The 25,029-nt window shown below is 51.1% G+C and overlaps 1 protein-coding gene across 8 annotated transcripts in view; it reads right to left on the bottom strand.

The window, feature by feature from the left end:
- Positions 1-1,155: 1,155 nt before the first annotated feature.
- ERF (ETS2 repressor factor) overlaps positions 1,156-25,029 on the bottom strand; it is a 37,768-nt gene continuing 13,894 nt past the window's right edge. For 4 of the 8 annotated variants that reach the window (XM_088672612.1, XM_088672614.1, XM_035118564.3 and 1 more), the window contains 3 exons: positions 8,529-8,763; positions 5,319-5,434; positions 1,156-4,228 (listed from right to left, as the gene is read on the bottom strand). In XM_088672612.1, the coding sequence (XP_088528738.1) occupies positions 3,009-4,228; positions 5,319-5,434; positions 8,529-8,763 (1,571 nt within the window). In that variant the 3' untranslated portion in view covers positions 1,156-3,008. Of the gene's footprint in view, positions 4,229-5,318; positions 5,435-8,528; positions 8,764-8,912; positions 9,055-12,783; positions 12,924-17,442; positions 17,578-17,863; positions 18,006-25,029 lie in introns of those variants that run through there. The other 4 variants (XM_035118566.3, XM_060275621.2, XM_035118568.3 and 1 more) reach the window with 4 other exon arrangements.

The raw sequence follows: 25,029 nt of genomic DNA, 5'->3' as shown, positions 1-25,029 counted from the left end.
GTTCACTACTGTCCTGTCGTCCACCGCAAAGGACTGCCACAAGGGGACTGTCCCAGGGACCAATTGATTTATCCAGAGATACAGGAAGGTCTGCTAGGCCTTGCCAGCACCCGTTTATAATTCTGCAATATACAACGGTTCCCCTGCCACTTATCACAGCGCCGAGCATTTTCCAAGCGTGCATGTTCAAACCGCGTGACTCTGATGTAACGGGGCTGCTTCTGTGGGTCAGCAGGGTCTCTGTGGGAAATATATAGCTACCCCTCAAGATTAGCTCTTTGCAATGGAATTATCTGCAATTTTGCGGCCTTGGAACACTAGGCACGATCCTAGAAAGGATCCTTTAAAATGCTTCTCCACAGCTTTTCACTCGCAGAACGGAAATGTGTGGCGAAAAGCAAGCAAGCCCAGGACTCCTTGCAAAACACGTTTGATATTAAAGTTAAGATAGGAAATGAAAATGTGAGAGAGAAGTTTTTCATCAGCCTTTGAGAGTTTGAGGGAAGGAGGAAATCTCATCTGAGATATTCCATGCAATATGTTTAATCAGAAGCAAGGCCTCTTTGGAGAACCTGTTGCTCTCCAAACATCTCCAAATATTGACCATACTTGCTCAGAATGATGGGTGTTGGGAGTCCAACAATGTCTGGAGGACCACATAATCCTCACCCCTACCATGTTATATATAAGTGGAGTCATGTGCATCTATAGCAGCATAGTCAGGAATTTTACCTTTTCAAGAATCTCAGTTTTTATCTTGACTATGTCTACCAAACTGTGCTTGTAAATCCATGGGCAATAATCCCCGCACTCTTAGAAGCTAGCTTCCACTATTAAAGCTTCATGTGGCAGAATTCAGATGTTCTTGGTAGAGAAATTGCAGCCAATGCAGAACCACTTTTTAGGGAAACATTATAGCAATGCATTCAAATCAAGAGCAATGCATTAAACCAGGCATCCCCAAACTGCGGCCCTCCAGATGTTTTGGCCTATAACTTCCATGATCCCTAGCTAACAGGACCAGTGCTCGGGAAAGATGGGAACTGTAGTCCAAAACATCTGGAGGGCCGAAGTTTGGGGACGCCTGCATTTTAAACAGTAACATTCCAAGATTCACGAAGCAGTTTTCTTTTCTTTTTTTAAGGGAGCACAAAGTTATGAAATCTCAAAACCCTTTTATTGGTGTTTTTTGTTTTGTTTTTACATTCTTAAAATGAGACACCCCCATTTCCTCGGTATGTACAAGAAATTGAATAAGGCTGTATATATAAAAAAAACCTTTAGCATGATGCCTCGTTATGTCCACCCTACAAACAGCAGGTTATGATTGAAGACCTGGCCTTCCGGGCTAACAGCACCCTTCTGAAACCAGTTTTGAGCGGTGGTTTTGTTTTTTCGTCTGGATGCAGAAAAACAACAACAGACAACATTTCTCTCTCCTGCTGGGAACTGGAAAAAGTCTCTTTCCTGCTTTAATGTGGGGTAGCTGAAAACAAAGGCGGGTATGCCTGCCTGGGTTTGGGGAGCAATTAGGAGGTACACAAGTGTTTGTTTGTTTGTTTTGGGGGGATCCCTGCTTTGTTTTTTGCAAGGCACTGTCATCCTGCAGTTACCCCCTGGCTCCAAATCACCCTCTTTGAGAGAAAGGGGGAGGTGGGGCGGTTCCAGCCCTCCCTCTTGAGGAGGGATTTATTCAGCGAGGTGGCAAAACAGTGCCTTAATTTGGGGGTGGGGGAGGAGGCGTGTCGAGAGGAGAAGGAGGCGGGGTTTTGTGGTACAAGAGTATTGGAAAAGTAGGGTTGGGAGAAAAAAGAGAAATCTCTTGGAAAAAGCACTTGCAACAGGCACTTAAAATCCCCTTTGAAATCCCACCCACCCAAGCCCACAGTGGGACAGGCAGAGGCGGGCACACTGTGACCAAGCCCACTATTTCGTTTTTGGTTACATAAAGCAATGGATTATGAAGGAGTTTCTTTGGAGGACTGGGGGGGATCCCTCTTCTTCTGTTATTATTCTGGATCCCAAGGTTTCACAATTATACCAACTTACTATTTATTCATAGGAGAGGAGAGATGGGCTGGAGGAAGAGATGGAGATGATGCTGTGGAGTGAGACTCAAGAGCAGTCCAACACACTCTGCCCTAGAACCCTCAGGCAAATGAGGTTGGCTTGTGGGTTTTTTTTTGGTGGGGCAGGGGAAGAGCATGGTTGAGGGGGGGTGCATTTTATTTTTTAAAAGGTACATCACTTCTACATAATATGAGTTAGAAGGGGATATTAATTACCCCGCACCCCACTTCTCGGGCGCTATTAAAATGGAGTGAGACGCGTGAAAAATATGGCTAATTCTCTTCTCAATCCCCTGGAGGATTAAAAAGTGTATTGTGCTTAAAACTTGCCAATCGCAAGGGGGGTGGGGTAGAGAAGGAAGATATCGGGGAGGTGGGTTCTTTTAATAAGACCACCCCTTAAAAACCCCGTGAAGGCAAAAACAAAATTATGAACTTTCGCTCTTTTAAAAAATAAAAAAACCCTACTCATTCCTGCGGAGTTTTCTTTTTTAAAAAAGGCCCTGGACTATATAACCTTAAAGGATTTTAAGGGAAAGGGGGTTGAACAGGAATAAAGAGAACCCTTAAAAGTCATCCCAGCATATTATTTTTTTAGAAATCCCCCCTCCCCGCAAAGAGTTTATATATATATATTTATATATGTATATAGACACGTAAAAACTGTTCAAAATTTTTTTCACCTCGCCCCCTAATTCTTTTTCTTTCCTCCTTTTTTTCTCTTTTTTTCTGACTTCCAGATAAGAAATAATAATAAAATTTACAGAGTTTCCGGAATAAACAGGGGGCGGGGGTGGAGAGAAGGGAAACTGACAAAAGGTAAAAAGATAATCTCTGAGTTAAGGCAGCAAAACCAGCCCCCCCTCTTCCCCCTCCTGCCCATTTTGTCCGTCTGTCCTGGGAAGGAAGCCGGGGGAGGGGGGGCTGCGCATCCCAGCTCTAGGAATCCCGGTTCTCCAGGGTCAGCTGGGCCGTGGCCCGCTGCAGCTCAGTGCTGATCCGCCGGCCGCCCACCCCGTCCCCGTGGCTGCTGGCGTCGTCTTCCCCCTTCACCTTCTTATCATCCGTTTCTTCGGCCCCCGCGCCCGCTTCCAGCCGCTGGTCCTCGCTCCAGCGGCGTTTGAAGCGCAGCTTCAGAGGGATGCATTTGCCGCTGCTCTCCCCGGCGTGGGAGGCGGGGGGCGCAGCCGCCATGGCTGCCGGGGTCTCCTCCTCCTCTTCCAGCTTTTCCAGAGGCACGGGAGGAGCCTTGAAGACATCCTCGTCGTCTTCGCTGATGTCTGTCACCTCGACGGTCATGTCCTCCTCCGACTCTCCCTCCGAGATGGGCTCCACCTTGATCTGGGGCAGCAGAGGCGCCTCCGCCCCGGATGTAGAGGCAGAGGAGGAAGAGGAGGAGGGGATGGTGCTGCTGGATTCTCCCGGGGGCAGACCGGGGTGCTGTTGCTTGTCGCGGTTGCGGCGCCCCAACGGCGGCGGCTGCAGCTTGAACTTGAAAGGGGAAGGCGGCTCCTCGGCCTGTGGTGGGGGTGGAGGCGGCAGGGGAGGCTTCTCGAGGCGCTGGGGCTGTGGGATGACGATGTTTGGGTAGTGGAGGAAAGCCCTGGGGCTGAGGTGGTAGTTGTACACGCTCTGAGTGTGGGCCTGGAGGTAGCGCTTCATGTCCTCTGGGTTGAAGGAGAAGTGGGAGCCCCCAGGGTACATGGGGCTGAGGGTGGGCGAAGGGGTGTAGTTCATGTGCGTGGGCGTGAGGGGAAGGGCCGGGGACAGCTGAGGGGGCAGGAGGCCCGCTGGCCCAGCCATGGGAGACACGGGGAAAGGGCTGAGGGGCTCAGGAACCCGCGGGCGGGGGTAGACCCGGAAGAGGCCGTCGTGGGTCAAGCGGGCGTGGCCGGGCACTGGGGGCCCACGGAAGCTACCGGGCTCACCGCTGCGACGCTGCTCCTCAGCCAGGGACTCCTCCACCTCCGAGTTGGCAGAGGTGCCGTCGCTGCAGTCGCTGACTGAGCCCCGCGCCAGGCGGCGTGCCACGGCCGAAAAGACGCCCGGCGAGCGCAGGTCTTCAGCGGGAGACAACACGTCGGATGGCGTCGAGGGGGGGAAGCGGAAGTGGGAGCCACCGGACGGCACGGGAGGGGCGCTCTGGGGCACAGCCCCGCCTGCGGAAAGGGAGAGTAGTTAGGGAGATCCAACATATGGGAGGAGGAAGGAAGAAGTAGCCAAAACTGACCCAAAATTCTATTACAGTATTATTAAATTAAATTAAATTTGCATAGATCCATCCATCCATAGATCTCAGGGCAGTTGACAACATAAAATTCTAGCATGAACATATCCAGTATCGGCTAGCTGTTCCGTTTCCAGGCCCAATTCAAGGTGCTCACCATTCGTGTATAAAGCCTTGATTAACTTACAGAATTGTAGGGTTTGAAAGGATCCTGATTATCTGCTAGTCCAACCTCCTGCAATGCAGCTGCCCCATACAGGGCTTGAACTTGCAACCTTGGAGTCATCAGCACCATGCTCTAACCAACTGAGCTATCTTAGTTCTTGAAAGATGACCTCCCGCCCTCCTAGGTGTTGAGATCAGCCAATCTTCCACCTTCCTCAGACATTTGGGTGATAGTGGTGGCACAGGAGAGGGTCTTCTTGGTGGCAGCCCCCAAAAGTTGTGTAATTCATTCTGGCTTCTTCACTGCACATTCACTGATGTTTCGGGCTGCAATTTCTATCAGCTGTAGCACAGCCCCCCAAACCTTTTGGGTAGGGACACCATGGACTGAACCTCATGTACAGAACGCATACATTCCTATAACAGGTGACTTTGCCCCTGGCCCTGTGCACAGGGAACAGCAGGTGCTTGGATTCCAGATTTAGATTCTACATTATGCCTTTCTATGTGTAGCCACCTCCATATAGGGGATGGCTGCTTTGTTCATACACCTAGGCAGCACCCCCAATCTTTGCAAAAAACAAAAACCAATCACTTTCATCACTTCTGCATGTTGACATGCGTTTGCTGGCTAAACATTCCTCTGTAATGCAATCTTTCGCTCGAGCCAGGTCCAAAGAACCTTTGGCTCCTCCAGATGGTGCCGGAACGACAACTCCCAACATTGTTCTTGGCCCATGGATTCCGATTGTTGGGGCTGATGGGAGCTGTAGGTTCAACAACATCTGGAAGGCCAAAGGTTCCCCGCACCTGGTTTAAACTTTTGGATTCTTTGCCCCACCACACCACAAACTCACCTGCCATGCCCATGTCAATGAACGGATAGTTGACCAGCACCAACTTGTTGAAGTTGAACTTGTAGGTGAAACGTTTGCCCTTGGTCTTGTGTAGGATCCGTTTGTTGTAGTAGTACCTGAAGGAGGACAAGGCGCAGGAGGAGAAGGGGGAGGTCAGTGACTCACAAGCCCCATTCACTACCCACTACAGAAACTCTTCAGGCTCTGAATACTTGGTGGGCGGTTCTGTGGTTCCTGCACACTCAAGAGCAGATTAGTTTTTTGCAGCCTGGGCACCTAATAAGCACTATCTGTTAACAAAAGACAAGTTTCTAGACATCATGGTGGCACAGGAAATTTATCACTCACTTGGATGCCTGGGTTACCCATCTCCTCCAGGTGATGGCTAGAGAACATTCATAAAGCTTCATTTTCACCATCCCACAGGAGGCGGGAACAGATTTAAGCCCCTTACTTGGTGCCAACTCAAGAGGGAAACCTCTGTTCTATTTGTCTCTTTGGAGTTGTCAGCTCCCACAAGCATGCATATTATTTCCTGCTGTGAGGTTATGTTCCCCATTGCATAGGTGGAGACCGGAGGTGGGGAGACAGTGATTTATCAACTTCCCCCACCACATACATGTGCATGCACGCAAACACACAGACAGCTAAGCTGCTACAATTCTCAAGAATGCTTTATCAGTCAATCTCTCTTCACAGGGAACTCTGGGAATTGTAGTACTGTGAGGGGAACAGGGGGTATCCTGGCCACTCTCAGCATCCTTAACAAACTACAGCTCCCAGAATTCTTTGCAGGAAGTGGTATAGTCTATATCAGGCATCCCCAAACTTCGGGCCTTCAGATGTTTTGGACTACAATTCCCATCATCCCTGACCACTGGTCCTGTTAGCTAGGGATCATGGGAGTTGTAGGCCAAAACATCTAGAGGGCCGAAGTTTGGGGATGCCTGGTGTGTGTGTGTGTGTGTGTGTGTGTGTGTGTGTGTGTGTGTGTGTATATATATATATATATATATATATATATATATATATATATATATATAAACTGGGCATGTGGATTATTATCCACTTTTCTCTGAAACCGCTTCACTGATTGTGTTCAAATTTGGACACAACGTCCCAAGCGAATGTCCGAAGGCTCTTATAAAGTTTGCTAGGACAGATGTCACACCTCCGCCAGGTGAAACTCCAAAAAACCCAGAACGCACCACTCAGCCAAAAGTGCATGCTGGGAAAAGAACTAGGTTGCAAACCAGCACCCTCTAACGGCGGCTACACTGGTACTGGACCTATAAAAACTTCCCTCCCAACAGCAGCTCAGCTACCGTTTACAGACTAGGCCGAAGCCTTTACAGACTAGGCCGAATGGAGGTACTGACTCGCCTGGGTGGGGGTCGGGGGGGAGGGAACGGGATAGGTCAGGACACAGCAGGGCCAGTCACAGGGATGAGCTGGGGGTTGGGGGGAAATAGGGGGCATGATAAGTCATGGGTCGGGACAGGTTGGGGGGATAACAGGGATAAGCCAGGGGTGGGGGAGGAAGGGGTGGGATACGTCATGGATCGGCACAGTGTGGGGTGGGGAATCACGTGGATGAGCCACAGCAACGCGTGGCAGGGCCAGCTAGTTTTAAATATATGGTGTGAAGGTGCCTTTCTGGCTACAAATTCCGTACAGACTCCAAAATGTCCATCATGCCGGCTTACAGCTCTGGCCCAATGAAACCCAAAGAGCTGCCTTATACCATTTTGGATTACAGTGGTACCTTTAGTTATGAAATTAGTTTGTTCTGGAGGTCCATTCTTAACCTTAAACTATTCTTAACTAGTGCCGCCGCCGACACACGATTTCCGTTCTCATCCTGGGGCAAAGTTCTCAACTCGAGGAAACTCTTCCAGGTTAGCGGAGTTTGTAACCTGAGGTGCTACTGCATTTGGCCATCTTGCCCAGCACAACCTGCTCTGAACAGCAGCCATTCTCATCACCTGCTACTGAATCCGGCACCCTCTGCTCTACAGCCACCCCTCCGCAAAACTGATGGAATCCCCCTGGCAGGAGTATACACAAATGACTGTTATCAGGCATGGGGAACCTTTGGCCCACCAGATGTTGCTGATCTACAATTCCCATCAGCCATAGCAAGCACGGTCAGTGGCCAGGGGGTGACGAGCATTGGGGCTCAGCAAAATCTGGAAGGCCAAAGGTTCCCCACAGCTGCATTACAAAGCCAGAGGTCTTCCATTTAGATACACAGAACCAGTGAAAACCTGCGCCTGTGGATTTGGAGTGATGGGATAACTCGTCTCTCAGGGAGGAGCAAGAGAGGCCTACCTCACAGGGCCATTGTGAGGCACCCTTCCAAAAGCAATGCCAAGCACAATGGGCTGGTGCGGTTTCACACACGTGCCACACATTTTGAGCCGAGCTTCTTTTGCAAAGTTGAGCGGAACAAAACAAAGCAGGGAACTGGGAGCTTGCATGATAAGCACAAGGGCCAAGTGTTTGTGCCCCAAGATGAATGCACTGCAGGGAGTTGGACTAAATGACCCTTGTGGTCCCCTTCCAACCCTACAATTTTATGATTTCTTAAAAATTATGTATTGTGCACCAATGAAAGCAAAAAAATAAACTCAGAATGAAGTAGGCAACATTTGACAGCTTCCACAATTCATTCTGCTCTGAAGATTCAGAAAATAGTGTACGGTATCTGTGTGTGTGGTCTGACGGGGAAAGGATTAAGCCAGGCATCCCCAAACTGCGGCCCTCCAGATGTTTTGGCCTACAACTCCCATGATCCCTAGCTAACAGGACCAGTAGTCAGGGATGGTGGGAATTGTAGTTCAAAACATCTGGAGGGCCAAAGTTTGGGGGTGCCTGGATTAAGCAGAGAAGTGCATTCACAAACGCAGTGGGAGACAGACAATGAACTCTGGAGTCTTCCCCTCTGTTCACTCAGCCCTGTTTCTGGATTTCACCAGGTGCTGCCAAGTCCTTTCTGGAGCCATTAAGGACTAGCACCATGCAGTTTTGAAAATAATAAAAGGCTGCAGTCTCAGGATACAGATTTCCACTCCAGATATTGGTTCCCAGGGCAGTTGCACAGGCGTGAAAAACAGAAAACAGCCCAGGAGGGTAGGGACAAGCGAAGCAGACTCTCGGGGTTTCTCTTTCCAGCACCCTTTTCTGACATCTCCTGCCCCACAGACTCACCTCAGGGCCCGGCTCAGCTTGTCATAGTTCATCTGGGGCTTGCACTTCCGCACCCCCCAGAGGCGGGCTACCTCGTCCGGGTCCTTGATGACAAACTCGCCGTAGTCCCCCTGCCAGGCGATGACATCATGATATTCCTCTTTGCGCAGAAGCTCCAGGATGAAATGCCACAGCTGGATTTGGCGTGAGCCAGGGCTCGACTCTGGCTTGTAGGCCCAGTCTGGGAAGGCGAACCCTGGCAACGAGAAAAGCAGAGTTAGCCAGCTCGGGATAGAGGCAGCAGCCAGGTTGCGGGGAGGGGGAGAGAGAGAAGCAAATAATTTTTCTGTTTAAAAAAAAAAAGAGGGGGGAGTCTTGGAACAAAGCTACTGCCATTTCCCATACTCTGATCCGCTTCCCGCATCCCATCGGTAAGTGCTGGCAGTAGGGCACAGTGGTTACAGCCAAGGGAGGGCTGGAAGTTCAGGACTCTGCCGGCCCACACAGTATGAAACTACGAGGCGCATGGATTTCTCTCCCCTCCCTGCCACCCCCCCAGCGCACACACAGGGAGGGGAAAAACAGGAAACCGACGGCTGCTGCCGCCGCCTCTCCTCTTGTGCAGCCAGGAGGCTGGGAGGCGGGCCAAGCCGCCTTGCGACTTCCAGGCTGGGTCCCAACCAGATCCTCCTCCAAGCGTGGGTGGGAGGGAGGAACAGCCCAGGCTTGCCTCTTGATGTTAAGCCTCCCTCTACCTGGGGGGGAGGAGGTAGGAAAGGGGGGGGAGAAGCCAGAGCTGGCGGCCTCCATCAGCAAACTTACAAAGTCCTGCCCCGGGGGACCCATACCTGTACAACAATCTCCACCCCAAGAGCAAAACACACACTGAGCAAAGGGAGAGAGAGGGACGGGGAAGGAGACCTAAGGGGTGCAGCTCAGCAACTCTGGGAAGAATCAGCCCCATTATGGCACACACAGCGAGGGAAGCATCAACATGTTTAAAAGGGGGGAGGAGAAAGGGGGGAAGGAAGGCTCTTTGTGCCATGTTCTCACAGGGCAAGGGGGGGGGATGGTTAGTGGCTGAGGTCAGCAGCTCCCAGACAAGGGGCCCTTTTTTCCAGCCACGAGGCAGCAGCCTAGCCCAGCCCCAGAGCATTCCTGGGGAGGGGGGTGGCTGTGGGGCTGCTGCAGTGGTGGTGGGGGGGGTGGGGGCTGGAAAACACAAGAGGACGTCAGAAGCACACCCAGGGCCTAAGACTACCTCGTACGTAGGCCTGTGTTGGCAGCACCAAGGGGCAAAACTTTCTTGGGGAGGGTAGGGCGCAGGTGGGGGTCCCCGAACACCACACAGACTTGTTTCCGACCCATCCTGGGATGGGGGGGGGAAATAACATGCCTGTTCCCACCCACCTCACCAAGTTTTAGCTGCCCTCTCATAAACAGGAAGTCGGAAGGGAAAACAATAGGGCTGTTTCCATGCTTGCCCTGCGGGGAATGGGGCCTCCCACTAGGCCTGATGAACACCCATCACCCACAAGTTAAGAGACTTTTTTTGGAGGGGGGAGCTCTCCCTAAAGGATCCTGGGGGCCCTTCCAGTTTGACACGCTCCGACCTCTGCGCGTCTCACAAACCCAGTGCCACGCGAACCCACCATTTGGTTTTAAACTTATTTACATCCCATCTTTCCTTTCGTCACCAAGGCTCACAGGGTTGTTTGTAAACCCTCTCAACAGCCCTACGAGGTAGCTCAGGCAGTTACAGCGAACAAACTGGGGGGGGGGATTTGAATCCGGATCTTCTAAGTCCTGGGTCCACCAGCCTCTGCTCCAAGGGAAATGCCACTCTCTTGTGTACGGGTCAGTAGGGCATGCCTGGCACACCGAATCCATACAGAGAAAGCAGTTGGAACTTCCTCACGCAGCAACTAGTATATGGGTGGTTGTAGGGAGACCACCCCCCCACAACCTTCTTTGCTTTTCTCTCCTCCCCCACCACCCCGCCAAACCCATCATGATCTCCTTGGCTTGAAATTGCTGAGCCTATGCCCAATGCCTTGGGGGAGGGGGGTGTCTGAGCGTTGCCGGGGGGGGAAGGAGGGGGGCACTGTGGTTTCCCATTTCCCAAACCCCAGGCGCTCTGAGCCCATCAATAATTCAGGGCCCTGTAATGGAGGCTGGGGACGCGGGCGGGCGCCGGCTCAAGGGCATCTCGGCGCACAGACCAAGCCATTAGGGTGGTGATGTCATCTAGAGAGGAGAGTGGGGGGGGGGGTGGGAGGGCTTAGAGGTGGGTCCCATAAATGCATGCCTTGGAGGGGGACGCTCCAAAGCTATTCCGTGTTGCATGTGTGTCCCAACAGCCCCAGCACCCATGAATTCCCCAACAGCCAAAAGGGCAGTGCTAAAGTGCAGTCCAAGCGGGGATGGGGAAGCAGAGTTGTTCTCCCCCCCCCCCACCCACCATTTCAGCTGAGCATCTTCCTCGCTGCCTTGCTCCCTGGCACCACAAGGGCCTTTTACAAACAGAAACCACCCCACTCCCCCCCCCACAAAGTACCAGTCTCCAAGCAACAGGCAACAGCAAGGGAGACAAGAGGCTAAAAATAAACGGGGAGGAAGGGAGAGAAGGCACAGCGTGAACTGGGCAGCACCCCAAGGAGAGGCAGCCACAGGCACCCCACAACCATGCACTGATGGCACAGGGAGGCACAACAAACCCCCCCGTCCCATCCCGATGCCCGGCTCAAAAGCAGCCCTGCATACAGCAGGTGCCCACGCGGGACTCTTGGTTCGAAAAGCAGTGGGGTCCCTTCTCCCCAATACCAGCCACATTTGGTGGGGGGGAGGAGGAGAAAGTTTGGAGCAAGTTGCTCCCTCTTCTTCACAAAAGGAGTGCATTGCAAAGCATCAATCTCAGCAGCACCTGTTGGGGCTGGTGGAGGGGGGTGGGGAAGAAGCCATTTCCAGGTACAACTTAAGCTCCCCTCCCCAGCCCCCTATATGCCCCCCCTTGACTCCTGGTTTTGCACCCCATCCAGCCCCCCCCTCCGATTGTTTTCCACCAGCAGTGGAGTGGGTGGACGACATCCCATCTCCCAGTTCCTGTGAGTTTGAAGAGGGTGGAAGGGGGCGCGAGAGAAAAAGAGGGGACGGGGAAGAAACAAGCCAGCCCTGCTCCCCTCACCTCCCCCGGCTGCAGCATGTGAGTCAGCCCAAACTCACTCTCTTTTACACACACACAGTCCTGTTCTCACTAATTAGGAAGGCGGTGGAGGAAAAGGGGGGGGGAAGGCCGTGACATCAGCCGCCTGCAGAGAACTAAACACAGTGTGCTGAATGGGCTACTGTTCTCCGGCTGGTGCTACCAGATACACTCCCCCCCCCCCGCCACCCCCACCAGCGGAGTCCTCTCGGGGTGTAACAGAGCCGGAGGAGCAATCCCCCTTCCCTCTGTCAGGGAGTTAAAGGGGGGGCCTTCACATGATTATGACAATCAGGGCATTTCTCCCAGCAATGCAAAACTTCCCCCCCCCCCACGTCGTCGCATAGGATTGCTTTCAGCAGAAACCTCATGTACCAGGATAGCCTGGGTGTCTGCAGGAGGCCTTATCTGTGGGAGAGGGCTATAACTCCACCCTTTTAAAAAAAGAAATAGGAAAACGGCAGTGTTCATGTTGTCAAGAGAAAAATTGTGTGTGTGTACATAAAGGACCCCTGACCATTAGCGTCCAGTCGTGACCGACTCTGGGGTTGCGGCGCTCATCTCGCGTTATTGGCCGAGGGAGCCGGCATACAGCTTCCAGGTCATGTGGCCACCATGACAAAGCCGCTTCTGGCGAACCAGAGCAGCACACGGAAACGCCGTTTACCTTCCTGCTCTAGCGGTACCTATTTATCTACTTGCACTTTGATGTGCTTTCGAACTGCTAGGTTGGCAGGAGCTGGGACCGAGCTCCCCGTCGCAGGGATTCAAACCGCTGACCTTCTGATCAGCAAGCCCTAGGCTCTGTGGTCTAACCTAGTGGTACCCAACTGCAGGCTCATGCACTGATGCTGCGAGGTGCAGACTGGCCCTCAAGGATGCTAGCGGACATTTGCACATCCCCTAAAGTAAAAAGTCTGGGTTAAGGAACATGTGGCCTTCCAAATGGACTGTAAACCTCCATCCGGTGTAAGCTGGGAGCCCAGACGCTCATGCAGGGCCCCACTGATGTGCTAAATGATGCACAAAGAATGGTGTGTGTGCCAATGATATTCCACGCTGGAACCAACTCACCTGTGTACATCAGGCCTCCTGTGAGCGGTGGTGGTTGGGGGGGGGGAGAGGAAATTTGGCTTCCTGGTCCACCCCGCTCTTCTCTTCTCTGCAGGGGGATCCTGCAGTTGGGTTTGACATCCAAGCTGGCACAATCATTTTGAACAGGGCGGTTTGAGGGAAGGGGATATAGAGTCCCATCAGCCAAAGAGGCAAGGCCTCTTGCAAAACTTTTGGTCTCCTCTTAACGAAGTGTGGGGTGCCTGCTATGGGGGCAGGCCAACTGGCAGGAGATGGGGAGGAAGAGGAAGAGCCTGGCAGAGCTGACAGCCAGTTAAAAGGGCACTCTTCCGACACCCCCCTCCCCTCCAGTTGCCTATCCCGCAGACCCTGTCCTGCTGTTTAGATTCTCGCCAACTAACACCCTCCCAGGAACGCACCAGGCACATTCCTGTTCCTATGGCTGGGAGAAAAGGGAGAGAGGGGAGAAAGAAGGATGGTGCTTGTTGCATTGCCCCATTGCTCAAAGACACAATCCTCTTATCATTTTACACCCACCCAGAAGCTCCCTTGCAATGATCAAGCTGCAGAGATTTAATCTTCCAGGGGAAAGGGTTTAGGTTGCTATCTCCTCTACTAAAAAAAAAGAAGTAGTTATGCAGACACACACAGACACACTTCCTTCTTTATTCACAAAAGTCCCCTTTGCACCCAAACCGAGGAACCCAGGATCACACCCAGCCTATTATCCTTGCCTTCCAAGTCCTACCACAATGCGCCACAGCCAAGAGGGTTTTCTCCCCCCTCCCCGCCATTATTCCAAAGTGGAAGAGGCACAAGACCGTTTCAACAAGTCCTCTGCTGCCACCCACCCTGCCCATGGCTGTTGCCACCATGTCTCCACCAACTCAGCCACCTCCTTTGCCAACCCACGGGGAGGGAGGCGGCAAAAACCACCGTCTGTTGGCTGGCAGTGCCCCCAGCTCTGGCACGAACCAGAGGCAGGCCTGTGCCAAGGGACTGGCTGGCCCGGGGTGGGGGGAGAGAAGACGACGAGACACCAGCAGTCCCTACCACAGAGCTCGTGGCAGGTCTGTGCCACCCACCCAAGCCATACTAAGCAGGGGGAGAGAGAGTTTGTCATCACCGCCAAACCCTTTCCAGCCACCTCTCCCAGCACTTTATGGGTCCCAGATGCCCCACTGGCAAGAGATCTCTCTCATCAAATGAAGCCCACCCGCTTCCCCATCTCTGCAGGGCTCTGCAGCAGGGAGTGAGGGCTACCAGCTATGGCAGGAGGGCAGCCCAGAGCCACAGCTATGTCCCAGAGAGGGCAGGCAGGGGGAGAACACCTTTGACCCATGCACATGCCCCAGATTGGGGGGGGGGACTGAATGCAATTAGGGGTCTTTCCCCTGACAGCAAGAGAGCAAGGCGCACGAAAACGCACACACAATGCACACAGTGTTCGCAACCCCAGGCTTGGCTTAAGACTCCTCTGGCCAAGGCAAGCCCTCCACGCCCCCCTTCCTATTTTCCACTGCTTCCTAAGAGAAGGTGGTGGGGGGCCTAAAACTGCTCCTGCTTGCCAGAGTTCTAGCATGTGTGTGTGTGTGTGTTTTATTTCAAAGCTCAGCTGAAAGGGGACTCCATTTTAAAAACACTTTACCTCCTTTTGTTTGGTTGACTAACTCAAGGCTAGCCACACAGAGACCCTCCTCCCTCCCCTCCCCATCCTTCAATGAACTATGGTCTGTTTTGAAGAAGGGGCTCTATGGTTATTTGCTCAGGGATTTCCTGGAAGACAGCAAAGAAGAAAAAGTGGGAGGGAGGAGGGAGAAGAGAAGAAAACTGGAAATTAAGTTGATATCTCTTTAAATCACCCCCCCCCTTACACACTCCAAACCACACCACCCCTGTGACTAATCCCCGGAGCCAGAAGCTAAAAGGGCTGGAATTCAATCCCAGCTTCAGAAGGGGGGGGGACCCTTAATATTACATCACTCCCCAATACTAACAGCTTTCTTAAAGCCACATGCACAAGTCTACCATTTTCTGGCTTTCAGCAAGGCAAGCGGGGTGAGGGGGGGGGAGGTCGGAGGGGGGCCCACGCTCAGCTAGCAGAAGCCACATCAGAGGCCGTCTGCATGCAGCATGCCAGCGAGGGGTGGCAATAAAGACGAAGCCAGACACCTCTTTCCTCCTCCCCTCCCGCGCCAAAAACAAAGTTGATTTTTTTCAAAGCGTTTTTCAGACGGTGGAAAAATTAAGCGCCTTGCAACTGGGATCTGGATGCATTCAGATCTGGGATCTGCGTTCGCTCTGCGTGTGAGAAAGATTCCAACATGGGGGTTAACGCTGCAAGATTTTATTTTCCTAGCGGCTTGGGCGAGGCCCAGGAATTATTATTAGGGTTTCTTTTTTTTCTTTTTAAACAGACGCCCAAAGAAAAGAACTTTCCCAGAGTTTAAGGGGAAGGGGGGGGAGAGAGAGAGAGAGAAGAGTTTTCAGTGGCCTCGATTACTGCAAAAGAGGAGGTGTGAGGGGAAGACAAGTCCGAACAGAAGCACTTCAAAAAAAAGACACACAAGATTCCAGGAGACAGACAATCGGGCTCGGAAGGGAGGGGGGAGGGTGGCGCCAGGGGGGGATGGGGTGGAAGCTCTGAACAAAACCAGAGAGTGAGAGAGAGGAAGGAGGGGGGAGAGAAGAGAACAGAGGAAAGAATCTGACCCCTCCCCAGAGGCTCTGCCAAATAAAAATAAAAATAAAATTTAAAGGAACTTATGTCTGTCCACACACACAATGCAAAAAGATTTTTTTAAGTACCTTTCAAACAAATTGTTTCTCCACCTCCTAATGCAACCTCAGCTTTTTTTCGTATCCGCCTCCCCCCCCCCGCAAACTCCTTTCAAGGAGCAAAGTCCACCAACCACTTGTCCTCAAACGGAAACCGCTGCAAGGCCATTTTTAAGACGGCACACACACACACCCCCGCAAGAGCCCAGCTTAGTAAAAGTGATCCGACAACACTCCCACACACATCTAAGGGTATCCCGCTTAAAGGTGGCCAAACAATTCCTCCCCCCACACTCGCCAATCCAGTGAACTGGACTCAGGCAGGATTTTGAATCTGGTTTTTATGTTTTTATTTCGAGAAGCGGGGAGGGGAGGGCATTCTTCTACAGGGACACCCCCTTCCTTATAAAGAGGTTAAAGTCCAGAATTTGAGGTTGGAGATTAACCTCCACACACACCCCCTCACCCCGCTACAAGAAGACTGAAGCTACAGTTAAGGTAGCATTTGCCAGCTGGTGTAAAAGAGGGCCCCGCCCGCCATGTACCTGGCTTACTTATGTTTGAGGTGGTGGGGAGTTTGAGGGTGATAGAGGAGGCATGAGACCTCCCCCCATCCCCAAACCAAATAATGCACAACTTACAGGCCACCCACCACACCGCCGCGCTTCCACTGACCATCCCCGCCAGGCCACCTTAACACCACGTTGTTTGTCGGAAACAAAAGTTCCTTTTTCGAACGCAGAATTTCCAGTTCGGAACGCTTTGTAACTTTTTCTCCATTTCACGGGCTCCCCTCACTCCCGGCGCCCCATATTTACATACACACACGCCGCGATGCGCCGTGAACCGTTTCCACTTGCCAACAATATTCTCCAGATTTGCTTTTTTTTGCGGAGGAATATAACACACACACACACACACACACACACACACACACCGTAACCAGGGAAAAGGAAACCACATGCCTCGTTTGTCTTTTTACCGTATTATCACTTTTAATTGCTTCCAAGGTGACAATGGGACGGGAGGAGAGCGCCCCGGTCACTTCCACAGATCCGAAGTGAATCCCTCTCCCCAAAGCTAACACAAACATTTCCCCCACTCGGCTATGGATGTCTAATCTGGTTTCGGCAACGTGGCGTTTAGTAACGTCTCTCCAACATCTCCCCACCCCAGAGCCCCCTAAAGAAAACCCACCGGGATTCAGTCTATCCGAAACCGAAGCTAATCCAGTTTCAAAAATTCCCACAACCCCACGGTAGTGGGACGGTTGGGGGTGGGAAGTAGACAGCGGAAAAAAGGAGCCCGAGGCCTCCACAATTGCCACACACGCAGATTCCACCCCCACAAATCAGGGCCCACACAGCCTCAGTCACCCCCCCCATTCATTTCCCTGCCCCCTCAGTCTGCCAGCAGCACCCACTGCAGTACAAGCGGGCCAGGGGGAGGCGGGAGAGAAGCACCCAGGGCGACCCCCCCACCCACCCCCGCTGCCTCCACAAAGTCGCCCCCATAACTCCGCTCACTCCCCCACCCCCTCCATTCCAGGACAGCAGCGGAAACTCCCGACTGGAGCACTCCGCGCCTCTGTCCCGAGGCCAAGCGAGCACTGCCACGCGCGAAACGGAACCGCGACAGAGCCGGGAAGGGAAATGCAACAGGTTCCTGCGCCGCTCCTGCTCGCAAACTCCGGCGGTGCCCGGAGAAGAGAGGGGTGGGCTGCCTCCCACTCCTCGCCCGCCTCCCTGCAAAAGGATCTCCCCCGAGAGGCTCTATGGACAGGAAACGAGAGTTAAGTAGCCTCCATTAGCTGCCAGAGATGGACTCCAGGAGGGGGAGGAGGAGGGGGCGGAAAGGGGAAGGAAAAAAACTTGCTTGCACCCTTCCCTGCAGGAACCTCCATTGCAGCTTCACCCCAGGCATGGGAGCCGAAGCCCGCTGCGGCTCTTGCCTCGTCTCCCTCCCTCGCTCCCCGGTGGATCCCTGCCGCTCCTTGCAGGATTGTATAGAAACGTTTCCCCTTCCTCCTTCCCCTCCCCCGGAGCAGGATCCGTCCCCCTCTTTTCACCCAGGAATCCCTTGCGCACAGATACGCACAATTACCCCTTTACCCCACCGGGATCCCCAAAGTCCGAACTCTCCCGGGGTCGTTTTGCTGGGAAAACTTCCCTGCATCTTTCCAACTTTCCAAGCCCACGTGCCGCGGCCCGACCCCCCCCCCCAAAGCGACACCCCCCTTTTACTCCTCCCCACGGGGGGACCCCATCCCCACCCAAGCTTGGGACCTTCCCGCGGTCCCCACCTGCGTCCGCCGGGGTCTTCATGGCTCCTCGCGCTGCAGCCGCCGGGTTGGACTCGGGCTCTGGCCCCCCTCGCTTTCCCCCCCTCCGCCTCATATGGAGCCGGGACGCCCACGCCCCCTGTCGTACGTCACCGCCGCGTCGCCATGGACACGCTGAGCCCGCCCCTCCGCCCCAGCCTGGCTCGGCTCCGCCCACAGAGCTCGGGGAGGGATCGGGGCTCGCGGGGTTGGGCGGGGGGAGACAGGGGAAAGTTAAAGGGGCCGCGCGGAGAGGAGCCGCGGGCCGGAGTGGGATGGAAGTTTTGCGCTTGGGAAGTTAAGGAGGGAGGCAATTGGAAGAGGCGCATGTGGGTGGTGGGTGGGAGTCTGGGAGAGCGATGAGGCACGCATCTACAAGTCTCCCCCCCCCTTTTCTGTAATAACAAATGTTAGTAGCAAGTGTGCCAGGAAGATTTTGTTAGGGTTGCCATATTTCAAAAAGTAAAATTCCTGACACCCGCAAAATTGTTGAGGTTATTTGGGGGGGAACAAACCCAAAGTGTTGAGCTTTTGGGGGAAAGCCTACCCCGAAAATAGCGATTTTAAAGCTTTTTGAGCTGCTTTTCCCATTGCATTGCCATAAACCAGGTTTTCCCTGACATTTTGCCCGACGCCATTTTTACACCCCAAAACCAGAAGATGTAAGGAATTTTCCCAACCTATTGCAAGCCTAATTTTGTGCCTAGGAAAGCTAGACTTAATTTTATTTTATTTATTTATATTTATTTACACAAGGTAGAACCTGTATAAATTACTGCCTGCATAAAATTAGCAAGTTTGCACCTATTGGATTTGTTTGCCCCACTTTTTTTTATTGTAGGTCCAGTTGTTAACTTGAGAAATTACTGCTGCAAGACTCAGCAGTGATGGCTGCTGGTTAAAATGACTTTGAAAGGGGGTCAGACAAATCCAGAGACGAAAGGTCCATCAACAGCTATCAGCCATGATACCTAAACTGAACTTCCACTTTCAGAGGAAGTGTATCTTATCAATACTGGTTGCTGAATGGGGCAATGGCAGAGGAAGGTGATTGCATCCATGCCCTTTTTGTGGGCTAGTGTTGCAAATAGCATGCTCAGCCCAATCCTACTCACTCAGAATTAAATCCTGTTGCATTTAATAATGAAAATAATAAAAAGAAAATCTGCACACTGCCCTTCATCCATAAATCTCAGAGCTTACCCCCATTAGGGCTGGGCAATATTTGGTTTGCAACATCACGACATATCACCAGCTAAACATTGTGATATAATGATAGATCAAAATGTCTGAAATAAAGATGGAGTTATGTAGAGGCATTGGCTGAATTCAATGTTTTCCCCACTTTGTGATTTTTGCATAGCGCACACACACACATAATGATTCATTCTCTATTGCCAGGTGAAAAATTATGAAACCAATATCACAATATAGAGGTCAAACCAGTTTTGAACGATGTATCAATATATTGCCCAGCCCTGCTCCCCACTAAGTGTGTGTAAGATTGTAGATTTAGTAGTCTGATACAACAGGGCTCATCGTTTTAAGTGCCAAAAAAAAGGAAAGTAAAAGATGTTGTATAATAGGTACATGGTGCCTTATTTATAAAATTACATAACAGCCTTCCCTTAAAAGCTCCTTAAATATTAAAAACCGATATAAAAAAACTAATACAATAGTCAACACAACTAAAACAAACTCTCTTTGACTATAATATCAGTGTTAACCATTCTTAGACACTGAATAAATAAAACATTTTTAGAAGTCTTAACCTAGAAACACACACACTGATTTTATTTTTACAGTACTGTCAATGTACAGAGCACATTAGAGTGCGCAAGAAAACAGGTCACTGTCCCGAAAGGCAACAGGAAGATGGGAGATTAAAGGGATAAAATAAATGAAACTTCAGTACAGTGGTACCTCGGTTTTCGAACGTAATCCATTCCGGAATTATTATTTATTTATACCCCACCCATCTGGCTGGGTTTCCCCGGCCACTCTAGGCGGCTTCCAACAAATACCAAAATACATTAAAATATCACAGATTAAAAACTTCCCTAAACAGGGCTGCCTTTAGAATATGTTTTCTAAATGTCAGGTAGAAGACCATTCAGCTTCCAAAACATTCAAAAACCGAAGCATTTACTTACAGGAAACTCAATACGGAAACTATGTGGCACATTCAACTTCTGAAAAGTGTTTGAAAACCAAAACAGTTACTTCCGGGTTTTCGGCATTCGAAAACCGAAATGTTCGCTTTCCGAGACGTTCAAAAACCGAGGTACCACTGTATTTATGTTTAGCAAGCCATGAGGGCTCTGGCTGAAATCTTAAACCTGCTCACCAGTGAGAAAGCCCCACTAAAGGCAATGGAATTTAAGTAGACATGGACACGTTAAAATAGGGAACTCACTCCCACTGGAGACAGCAATGATCACCAACTTGGGTAGCTTTTAAGAGGACTGGACCAATTCATGGAGCATAAAGCCATCAATGGCTACTAGCTAAGATGGCGATGGTTGCTTGGGGGTGATAATGCTTCTGAATACCAGTTGCTGAAAACCACAGGAGGGGAGAGTATGTTTCCGAGCACAATTCAAAGTGTTGGTGCTGACCTTTAAAGCCCTAAACGGCCTCGGGCCAGTATACCTGAAGGAGCGTCTCCACCCCCATCGTTCAGCCCAGACACTGAGGTCCAGCTCCAAGGGTCTTCTGGCGGTTTCCTCACTATGAGAAGTGAGGTTACAGGAAACCAGGCAGAGGGCCTTCTCGGTAGTGGCACCCGCCCTGTGGAACGCCCTCCCGTCAGATGTCAAGGAAATAAACAACTGACTTTTAGAAGACCTCTGAAGGCAGCCCTGTTTAGGGAAGTTTTTAATGTTTAATGCTGTATTGTGTTTTTAATATTTGGTTGGGAGTCACCAAAGTGGCTTGGGAAACCCAGCCAGGTGGGCGGGGGTATAAATAATAAAAAATAATTATCATCATCATCATCATCACTTGTGCTTGGAATGGATCCTGCTTGTGGTTTTCCACAGGCATCTGGTTGGCCAGTGTGAGAACAGGATGACAGACTAGAGGGGCCATGGGCCCAATCCAGCAGGCTATCCTTACATTCTTATGGATAAGACTGTGCTCTAAGGAGCTAGCCAAGGGTTCGAAAAAGTGCTGCAATGAGACAGTATGGAAGGGAAATAACGACAGTAGGTATCATATAGGTGTTCTGAAAGGGAGTTCCAAAGTCACATAAGGAATCCATCCAGTGGCTGAGGCTGAAGGACCAAAGTTCATAGGCAGGACTGCATTGAGACATATGGGTGGAGAAATTCGGAGAGAAGTGAAGCAGTTAGATAATTTTAGGCTCTGGACCTCAGAGTCTTTTGTGGCAGGGGTTTTAAAGATAGTATTGTGTGCAGCTTCGCTTGCTTTTTGCAACTCATTCTGTCGAGTGGGGTCCTTTGGCAAAGTCCTGCCCTGACAGCACCACAGGGGGAAAGGCCAAGGCCATGAAAGGCCTATACAAAGGCTACACCTGGTCAAAATTATTCCATGATTCCGGCACTACCACTGAGAAGGCCCTGCTCTTTGTTTTTTTGGGGGGGAGGGAATGAGGAGTGGCACACTGGGATTTACCCTACATTGGCTAGTCATAGAAAAGGTCTAGAAAGAGCTGTGCGAGGCACTCAACTGGAAGTCCTGCTTGTGAGCTCCACCCAAAACTTCTGAGATTGTACCTAAAACATTTTGGAGGGCTGAAGTTTTTGTGGTGAAATCACACTTCTTTCTTCTTTGGCGATCGCTCCTAGCCGAGTAAGATTGTCTTCCATAAACACGGTTTTAACAATGAGTCCGTAAGTGACTGTGGAGGCCAATTCTGGATCCACGCGTCCTTCCACAGTGGGGACATTGGTTCCCGGGCAGGAGTTGAACACAGTGTGGATTTGCCAAGCATGCCTTCCCCTTAGCACGTTTCTCCCTTGAGATTAATGCCCAGTACTCAGTGAGTACTGAGGAGACCCCTTCCATGTGGGGGTGGGGGGGACAGGCTTTTATTTTGGGGGGGGACTCTAGAGTTCTGAAAGAAAGAAAGAAAGAAAGAAAGAAAGAAAGAAAGAAAGAAAGAAAGAAAGAAAGAAAGAAAGAAAGAAAGAAAGAAAGAAAGATGTGTAGATAGATTGATAGATGATAGATAGATAGATAGATAGATAGATAGATAGATAGATAGATAGATAGATAGACAGACAGACAGACAGACAGACAGACAGACAGACAGACAGACAGACCTTGGCTGCCCTCGGCTCCCTTGCGAGGAAAGACAGGCTAGAAATCTAATATATAAATAAATTGGTAAGGGATTAAAATCCATTCCCCCAATTTTAGTGACCTCACAGGGATTTTTTTTAAGGGCTTTTAAATGTGCTTGTGGGGGGGAGGCGGAGGAGTTGGTTTGTGTTGTTTTTTTCTTCTTTTATGCCTTTCAACATCCAAGAACCAGAGTTATGGAAGCCAGGGTCCAAAACCTGGATAACTGGGACAACCGTGGGCCATCCATTGTCTCTCAGCCTAACCTACCTCACAGGGTTGTTGTGAGAATAAAATGGGGAGAGGGGGAAGCATGAGCTCCCGTGGGGGGGGATGTGGGTGATAAATGTAATTAGTAAATAAATAAATAAAATTAAGTCCACCACCTTTCGTTACAGAATCTGGGAACAGGGCTCAGAATCCAGTGGCTTCCAAGACTTTGGAGGAGGCCAAATTGCAGCAAGGGATGCAGGGAAGGACTTGGAGGAAGATGTTTGCCACTTGCTACAAGTAGCCCGAGGGTGTATTTAAAACAAAGGGGAGGGGGGGGAGACCAGCCAGCAATTTGCACAGGATCAAAAACAAAGAGCAAGAGTGAATCGGGAAGAGGAAAGAACTGCAAAACATTCTGTGAATAGCCTGGAGGAAAAGGGAAAGGATACAGATGCAGATAAGAGGAGGAGGGTGGGGGGAGAAGGTCCAGACAATGGTCTGATGGCACATGATGCTATTACCAGTACTGTATAGTTGTTAAAACTAAGCAGGTCTCCAACCTGGCCAGTTGCTTAGATGGAAGACTGAATAACCAGTGCTGGCTCAGTCAGAAAGGCAGTTTGTAAGAATACATGAGGGGAGACCGCTGGAGCACTTAGGTCAGGCATGTCCAAAGTCTGTCCTGGTGGCCTAATCCGGCCGGCCCGGTTTAATCCAGCCCCTGTGGCAGTTTATTTCCTTTATTTCTGGGATAAAATCCCCCAAAAGCTCAACAACTTCAATTTTTTAAAAAAGATTAACAACTTTGGTCAGCCCTCACACATGTTCACCTCATCAAATCTGGCCCTCTTTGGAAAAAGTTTGGGCACCCCTGACTTAGGTCCTCATAGGCTTCTCATAGGCATCTGGTTGGCCACTGTGAGAACAGGATGCTGGACTAGATGGGCCACTGACCTGATCCTGCAGGGCTCTCCTTATGTTCCTCTGCCAAGCTGCAGCCCCGCATAAAGGAAGGTCATGACCCCAAGTCCTATGTGTCATGTAAATGTTTCCCACAGGGGAGCTGTAGAAAGAATGTGGTTGGTCAAGGGAGCCATGAACTCCAAAAGGCTGAGTGAAAACCACTGCTCTACAGGTTTCCACCTGCGAAAAAAAATAAAAATGGAAAGGAAGCAAACCAAGAGGTCCTTGCAAAGCACTTTTGATGCATATGCTTAGATAGGAAAGGTTGAACAATTTACAGTGCGTTTTCTCAACTTTGGGGGATTTTCTAAAAAAAGCTCAACAACTTTTTTTTTGGGGGGGTCTCCTAAAAGAAGTTCTGCCTCAGGAGCCGGTGGGGGTTGCTACACCACTGACGAAGGAGAGTTTAGGGCCGAGAAACCCCCATCCATGTTTGAAACAGAAGCAAGGCCTTTGTGTAAACAGGTTCGAGCCTGGCCTCGTGAGACATGAACCTCCTTGTCCAGATTCCTGCCTAGCCAGGGGTATTCCTGGGCTCACAAACAGTCTGTCACCATCTCAGCTCCCCATCTGTAAAGCAGGAATATTAATGACCCGGCTGCTGGGAGCTACTGTGAGGTTGGGCGAGGTGATTGCTGCAAAGCACACTCGAGGGGGAAGGAGTGCAGCTGAGAAGGTGCTAGCACAAAAGTGAAGGATCAGGGGTGGGAACGGCAACTCACTCACTTGTTCCTGGGCCACGGGGCACACAGGGAACAGGCAGCAGCAGATCTGAAGGAATGTGAGCGGGGAGGGATCCCTGTCCAGGCATGTTGGGGAGCTCGGAAGATTCCATCCTCCAAGCAGACAGGCAAGGGTGGGGAGAGGCAGAGACCGAACGGGGCCTGGCTGCAGGGAGGGAAGCGCTGATCAGGAAGCCCCCCTGAGGACAACAGGCAGGACCACTTTCTATTCATGCCTATGAAGAGTGTGCCATTAAGCCGCCTCTTCTCTGCAAAGGCCGATTTTGCAGGACTTGCACAGTGCAGATCTGGGGATCTGGGCGGTGGGGGAATAGGCTTGCTAGCTCCCAACTTCCTTGCATGGAGCAAAGAAGAAATGGTATCAAGGAGGCCTCCCTACATAACTAGGACACAGCACCAAGCTGCATTAGGACACAGGTATTTACGTTGTATAGGGACCCAGGTGGCACTGTGGGCTAAACCACTGAGCCTAGGGCTTGCTGATCTGAAGGTCGGCGGTTCGAATCCCTGTGACAGGGTGAGCTCCCGTTGCTTGGTCCCAGCTCCTGCCAACCTAGCAGTTCGAAAGCACGTCAAAGTGCAAGTAGATAAATAGGAACCGCTATAGCGGGAAGGTAAACGGCGTTTCCATGTGCTGCTCTGGTTTGCCAGAAGCGGCTTTGTCATGCTGGCCACATGACCTGGAAGCTATACGCCGGCTCACTCGGCCAATAATGCGAGATGAGCGCACAACCCCAGAGTCGGTCACGACTGGACCTAATGGTCAGGGGTCCCTTTACCTTTACCTTTTATTTACCTTGTACACAACCTATGCGTAAAGCACATTCAACGGATATTTAAAGCACATGGCTTCTCCCAAAGAATCCCAACCCTCCAAGTGTCCCTATTTTCTAGGGACAGTCCTGGATTTACAGAAGCCGTCCC

The sequence above is a fragment of the Zootoca vivipara genome, chromosome 6 (assembly GCF_965207765.1).
Source record: "Zootoca vivipara chromosome 6, rZooViv2.hap1.1, whole genome shotgun sequence".
In the NCBI taxonomy this organism is placed as follows: Eukaryota; Metazoa; Chordata; class Lepidosauria; order Squamata; family Lacertidae; genus Zootoca; species Zootoca vivipara.
This window is presented reverse-complemented; position numbering and strand designations above follow the sequence as displayed.